Source organism: Octopus bimaculoides, chromosome 19 (genome assembly GCF_001194135.2).
Source record: "Octopus bimaculoides isolate UCB-OBI-ISO-001 chromosome 19, ASM119413v2, whole genome shotgun sequence".
In the NCBI taxonomy this organism is placed as follows: Eukaryota; Metazoa; Mollusca; class Cephalopoda; order Octopoda; family Octopodidae; genus Octopus; species Octopus bimaculoides.
In genome coordinates, this window is record NC_068999.1 from 45,385,952 (window position 1) to 45,393,313 (window position 7,362).

General features: G+C 39.9%; 2 protein-coding genes across 3 annotated transcripts in view; one reads left to right on the forward strand and one right to left on the reverse strand.

Annotated features, from left to right (window-relative positions):
- LOC106882958 (uro-adherence factor A) overlaps positions 1 to 7,362 on the reverse strand; it is a 62,389-nt gene that overhangs the window by 42,706 nt on the left and 12,321 nt on the right. The gene's annotated exons all lie outside the window — the stretch shown is intronic.
- Positions 1,910 to 7,362, forward strand: part of LOC106882954 (LHFPL tetraspan subfamily member 6 protein) — a 314,434-nt gene continuing 308,981 nt past the window's right edge. For both annotated transcript variants that reach the window (XM_052974821.1, XM_052974822.1), the window contains exon 1: positions 1,910 to 3,131. In XM_052974821.1, coding sequence (XP_052830781.1) covers positions 2,750 to 3,131 — 382 coding nt within the window. In that variant the 5' untranslated portion in view covers positions 1,910 to 2,749. The remainder of the gene's footprint in view (positions 3,132 to 7,362) is intronic.

Here is a 7,362-nt window from a genome sequence, read left to right on the forward strand (position 1 = left end):
ATATATATGTACACACACACACATACACACAAGCATGTGTATGTGTTCTGTTCCAGCATGGCCGCAGCCGCATCTGAAACGTATATCACAGTCTTCCCCTCTTTATCTATCTATCTATCTATCCATCCATCCATCCATCCATCTCTCTCACTCTCTCTCTCCTAATTGTCAATACTGCTTCCGTGTAACCAGCCAACCAGCCGACCTACCGGCCCACCAGCCGGCCAGCACTTGCTCGATGTTAAGAGTTTAAAACTTCTTGTGTTCGTGTGTTTGGCTCCACATTTTTTTATATTTATAACCACTTTCTTTCTCTTTGCTGCTTGCCGAGCCAGCTACCCTTGTTGGTTGGGTCGAGCACTTCCCTGTGACAGACAAGATTCACTCCCCGAGGGGAGAAATTTGGTTACATACATACATACATACACACACACACACACGCGCGCACACACACATACATACATACATACATACATACACATATATAAGTAAATGACGTGAAAATCTAATTAACTATTATACATATATGTGTGTGTGTGTGTGTGTGTGTGTGTAAACCACAAACCACTGTAGCCTCGTCCCATGACAGCTAGTAATCCGAAACTTCGAAGTCACTGTGGACTTTTTCCTTGTAAAAAAATTCGTAAAAATAAATATATACTTCACTAAAAAAAATGCTTTAATTGGTCTTTCTGTTTAATGTTAAAATAAGATTTTATATATAACTTGACATAAAAGCACACACACACACCACACATACACAACACATATACACTTATATATAATTATCTATTGTATGTACGTACCTATGTATGTATGTATGTATGTATGTATGTACGTACGTATAAATATATATACATACACAGACACTATCTCGAAATAGAGATAGATAGATAGATAGATAGATAGACAAGTGAGTAGATTCTTTTTGTCTCTCTCTCTCTCTTGGTATGTATGTATGAGCACACAAACACACCTATATAATAATTAAAAGTCAATTAATACATCCATTGTTAAAAAAGGATTCAATATTTTGCCGCTGGAGTTAAGTGCGCGCGTGAGTCTCTGTAAGCGTGTGCGCGCGAGTGCATGTGTTTAGAATGCGTGCGTGCGTGTGTAAGTGCGCGTGCGTGTATGCGTGTGTGTGTGTGTTTAGTTTCCTCGTTCATTGATAAAACAGTTGTCTGTTAGTAACCTTAGTCACCTTCCAAACAAGCTGAACGAAGGAGTCTCTACGCGATCACGCCAGCTTGTAGAAATAGCAGCCAAAATCTTCCTTCAAACCAAAGTCTATCGTTTCGGAATACAGACACAGCACATAATGTCGTTCTTAGTATACAAAATCACACGGCAGATACACACAAAAAATACAGGATGGTCGCGGTTGGAATATGCTTGATCACAGGTCTGCTTGATTAGGTCTGAACTGGATTTAAACAAAATTCACCGTAAAAACCCTACTTGCGCGGGTCTTTTCACACTTTGCCTTTTTCCGCCCTTTAAATCAACAATTCTCGGGATAAAAAGAAATAATAATAAGAAGAATTCTATATACTTCCTATTTCTGGCGAAAACACACGGACACACACACAACATTTGGTTGAAACAATCAGCAGCGGCGACTGAGGGGAAAAACAGAAAGAAGGCCAAACCGGCTGTAACTGAGAGCTGTTGATTTGGGAGTTTTCTTCCTCGGGGAATTTGCTGGTAGGGAGACGTGCCTCCTTCTTGTAGAACTGGAATAATATTTCCTAATATCCATCGTCTTTTAAAAAGCCGGTATATATATGTATATATATATATATATGTGTGTGTGTCTGTGTGTTTACAATATTTTTATGTTGTGAGGAGTGAGAAAGAGAGAGAGAGAGATAGAGGAAGGAAGAATGTTGTGATATAATAATAATAATAATAATAATAATAATAATAATAATAATAATAATAGTAGTCACGCCTCCAACAGGGTTCTCTGTTTACTGGGTGGTGTCAGTGCTAAAACACTGTGCCAATGTGTAAAAACAGGAACTGGACTGATTCCGTTCTGCAGAAGCTTCGAGGAGGGTAAGGAGAGTGAAAGAGAGAGAGAAAAAAAAGAGAGATAGGGAGAGATAGATAGATAGAGACAGAGAGAGAGAAGGATAAAGAAAGAAAAGGAGAGAGAGAGAGAGGGGGGAGTTGCTGATAACTAAATTCGTTCCGAAAAACGTATGAGATTAGAGCAACAAAAAAACGGTTCTTTCTCTGGCCAAAAGCACACGACCTTCCAGCTGATTGTCGAGAATTCTTCTCCTTGTTCACGGGCAACAATTCACGAACGACTCCTTCCTTCCACCACTACCGCCACCGTCACTTGGGTCATCGATATAGTTATTCATTTTCATCTCGATCAGGACAAACTACTATCGACCACAAACCACTCCGTTGTTTACTACTAGCACGAGTTATCTTATGATTGTTTACATCATATTCTTAGTCCCAGATACGCATTCTCGCGAACAGCAGGTGATCGAACTGGTTTATTAACCGTTGATTGGAAACTGGACATTTTACACAGGAAACAAGAAAGAAAAAAGAAAACACCGAACACCCTTGCCGAACGTTTGCTATCTCTTCATGTCAAAGATAAACTGGATGGATTCTTAACCATTCCGTACCACGGTGAATTTTCACTTATTTATTTTTTTTAACCAAACAGTTTTAATATAACAACACGCAAAAATAGATAATTTTTTGAGTTTTTATTAAAAAGATGTCGAGTTTAAGTGGAGTTGGCGTCGTGTGGGCATTCCTGTCGTTTGTGGCATCGGCCGCGGCCAGTGTTGGACTTTACATGCCGTTTTGGCTGGAGGGCAAGACAAAGGGATCGGTCCCCGTGTATTTCGGATTGTTCAGGAGATGTAACTATCCGACCCTTTCTAGTTCAGGATCAATTATTATTGTCGAAGAGTGTGGACGTTACACAACTTTCATGGACATACCCAGCCTTGCCTCACAGATAGCTACCATCACCATCGGGACTGGGTGTGGTGTTGCTGTTATCGTCTCTCTTACCGCTCTCATGGCACTTTGTGTTAGCGATCTTATATCGGAAAAACTTGCCAAAATTGCTGGAATCGTACAATTTGTTGCAGGTAAGTTTAAAATAAAATAAATAACAAAAAAAACAACCTCTGTTGCAACTCATCGGCTTTTTTTTTTTTTGCTATCGCTTACATCAAATTTTATATTTCTCTATCTGTCAGCTTTATCTCTCCTTCAATATACATCTGTCAATCTCTCTAGTCATTTGTACATATACGCGCGATCTATATACACTCACGCACACACACGTGTATAGAGATAAAGCGGTGCTCCACTATATGGCCATGGCTGAGATGGGAAAACAAACTAAATGCGCGCGCGTGTATATGTGGGTATGCATCTATGTACATGTGTATGTATGTGCATTATATAAATTTGTAAATATGTGTGTGTGCATGTGTATACACACAGGCGCGTGTAATGTGGCCATGCGTTTATATACATGTATATATTATATAAAGGTGTACAAGTGTATGAGTGCTGGTATGTATGCGTTTGTGTGTATGTAATGTATGTCAACGTGTGTATACATATGTAAGTACACACACACACACACACATATATATATATATATATATGCGTGTCTGCTTGTATGTGCGTGTATGTACACACTTCTGAAGGAATGCCGCGTATATATATATATATATATATATATATATAATGTGTTGACATATATGTATGTTGATAAGCATGTATGTGTTTGTAATGTCTGTATATGTTAATATGTGCGTGTGTGTGTATGTACACCTATATTGCTCAAGGTGTTTCCTTAAGGCTGCGTTTAAACATGTTTAATGTTTGAAAAACCCGACACAGAACACATGGTACTTACACACACATACATACAGACACCTTTACTGATACACACACACACAGACACACAAACGTACAGACCGAGACACACTTACACACAGGCCTACATACGCAGACATACAGGTTTACACACACACATACACACAGACCTGCACACAGATCTACAAACACACACACACACACACTTATAGACCTATACAGGAACATGTATACACACACACACAAACTCATACTTACAAACCGACATTCACACACACTTACAGACCTACACAGACGGACACACGCACACGCATAGACCTACACGGCACACACTCACATACAAACACAATTACAAACCCGCACGCACGCATAAACTTATATACACACACGGACCTACACACAGATACAGACAGACGTTCTTACACTCACTCACAAACCAACAACATACACAATTGCAAACCCGCACGCACACATAAACTTATATACATACAGACATACATACACTGACAATTACAGACCTACACACATACACACAAACTTATAGACATACGCACTTACAAACCTACATATTGACATACTCAATAAACCTACATACACCGACAATTACAAACCTACATTCACACACACACACAAACTTTCCTCCATACATACATCTTTAAGGTTATGGACATATTATGAATGCAATCCCAACGCTTGGAATCGATTGTCTTGTCACACCTCGTTCTTTGTTCTTCAACAATATTTCTTGTGGCCTCGAGGAGAACTGATAGATTATTCCAGGTTAAAATCTTTATTTTTATTATTTCTATTATAAAATTCTGACGCCAGTCGAATATTCAATATAGCCATTAATTCCGTCCCTTCAGGGGGTCGCTTTCATTAAATTCCATTGACATCTTAATAAAATATTAAATCGCCCGCAGTACTTAACTGGCACACTACTTTTATCGACCCCAGAAGGGGAAGGTTGAAAGATAGGATTTGAACTCGGAACGTAAAGGCCCGTTAATTAAATACCGCAAGCATTAGATTATTATATTCGACGCCCCTTCGTAATTCTGCCAGCTCACCTACCCACCGTTCTGACAATATATTGAGGTTGGAACCATCGTCTTAGACAGGCATAGACTTCCTGCGGCCCGCGGGACTTTCTGAATGGCACGTTTGAATGAAAAATTATATTGAAATCTTTTTACAAGTGCTACCCACTTGATGGTGATCCATGTCTCATGCGGCCCGCTTCTCGAAAAAGTTTGTCCATGCCTGATTAAAGACATAAACTTACTATTGACTTGCCTCCAATGAATCTCAGACGCCGGGTGGAATCTTTCGTCGGGCTTTTGTTTATATATCGTTGTTGCTTTAGTAATAATCACATGGAAGCCGGGCAGGGGAGGGTGGATATCTAGTACTGTCATTTCTTTACGAGTTCGAATTCATGATCAGATAATATAGACTGTACCTGTGATATACTGAGGCCAGTTTTACCAAAAGCCAGCATCTGCTTTCTTTTCTGCCACCCTCTCCCCGTGTCCCAGCATTTCTTCAAAGTCTTAGCATTCTGAATTCATATTCCGCTGAGGTCGACTTTGCTTTTTATCCTTTTTAGGTCGATAAAGTAAGTTCCAGTTAAGAACTGGGGTCTAATCGACTATCCCCCCTCTCCCAAAATTCCAGGCCTTGTGCTTATGTTAGAAAGAGTTTCTTTTTCCATGCAGAGAAAATGCTTAGCAGTATTTCTTCCGACTCTTTAAGTTCTGAGTTCAAATTCCGCTGAGGTCGACTTTGCCGTTCATCCTCTCAGGGTCGATAAAATAAGTACCAGTTGAGCACTGGAAGTCAATATAATCGACTTAACCTTACTTCTTAAATAACTTTATATCAAAATTCGAAACCATTATTTTATTTTATTTTATTTTATTTCAATGGAGAAGAAAGCACCCTTTCTTTTTCCATTGCTCCCTTTCGAGGTCTCTGTCATTGGCAAAGATGGAGCAACAAATCTCAGACCAGGCTGGTCCCCGATCCGATTGCTTTACAACAGGGCAACGTCTGCGAAAAACTACCAAAGCATTAGGGTGGGTGCTATTAAACCTGGCAACGAATGAAATCGTCCACTTCTTCAATGGTTACGTACCCCGCCAAAATAAATACTTGTTGCTCACCAGACAGGATGCTTGTGGCCAGTGTCCCTCCATCTATTTTGTACTCTTGAAATTTATGATGTATTTCAGATAAGTTGAAAAACAAAATGTTTTGCTAATCATAACTTGAGTGGAATTATGAATAAACAACACGTTTTCTCAGAAAGTTTTTCAAGACGTCCAAGTATGGATTTTCTATATATAAACTTGAATAATGTTTTTTAAATATCTTTGGCGCACCTAAATATATCCTCTGCGGTGTGTTTGTGCACAGTGTTTATTTTTAAACAATCCTTAAAGCATGTCGATATATCCCTTGTGGTGCATCTGAGTACAGTGTACGTTTTTTTTTAAAAATCAGCAGAAATGTTCCTTGCGAGGCATTTGTGGCACGGTGGGTGGTATATCGTTTGGGAGTCACTACTTTAAGGTACTCCTTCCGAATTTCTCATCGTTGAAACATTACTCTTGTTTGGCCTGCTACAAATAACAAAAGGGCCAAGAATTGGACGGGAGTTTTCCCTTCATATAACAGGAATTAGAGATTCTAAAAACAAAATCTTATATTCCATAATTTCGTTTTTTTACAATTTGGCCTCTCCCGTCAATTCTGCGTCTTTCCCCTTTAGCGTAGCGAGGGAAGGCGAAGGGGGCGACCCACTTCTATAAGGGTAGCCCTGTTGCGGATACTATATAAACCTGTATAGGCTTGGGAGGCCCGGGATGGGGTACGACAAGTTCAAGTGGTGTTGCGGGATTGCACACGCTCTAGCTACGCCACTGCCCATGGGGAAGTGTTTGCTGTTCAAAAATTCCGATGAAATAACAGCCAACTTTCCCTCAAATTACAATATGCCATAAAAAAGAAAATAATGCATTGAACATTGTAGTGCTCAATATAGAAAAGGCGGGATGGTCTCGGCTGGAAGCCCTGGTCGTTGATTTGATTGTCTTGTTACTCGTACGGATGGATGGATAGATGGATGTTACATGGGTAGATGGATGAATAGATGGATGTTGAAAGAGAGAGAGAGAGAGAGAGAAGCGCAAGTGTGGCTGTGTGGTAAGAAGTTTGCTTCCCAGCCATTTGATTCCGAGTTCAGTCCTACTGTGTAACACATTGGGCAAGTGTCTTCTGCTATAGTCTCGGACCGACTAAAACCTTGTGAGTGGATTTGGTAGACGGAAACTGAAAGAAGCCCGTCGTACACAAACACACACACACACACACGTATGTATGTGTGTATGTGAGTGTCTCTGACCATCGTTTGACAACCGGTGTTGGTTTGTTTAAGTCCCCGCAATTTGATGGTTCGACAAAAGGAGACCGACAGAATAAGTATCA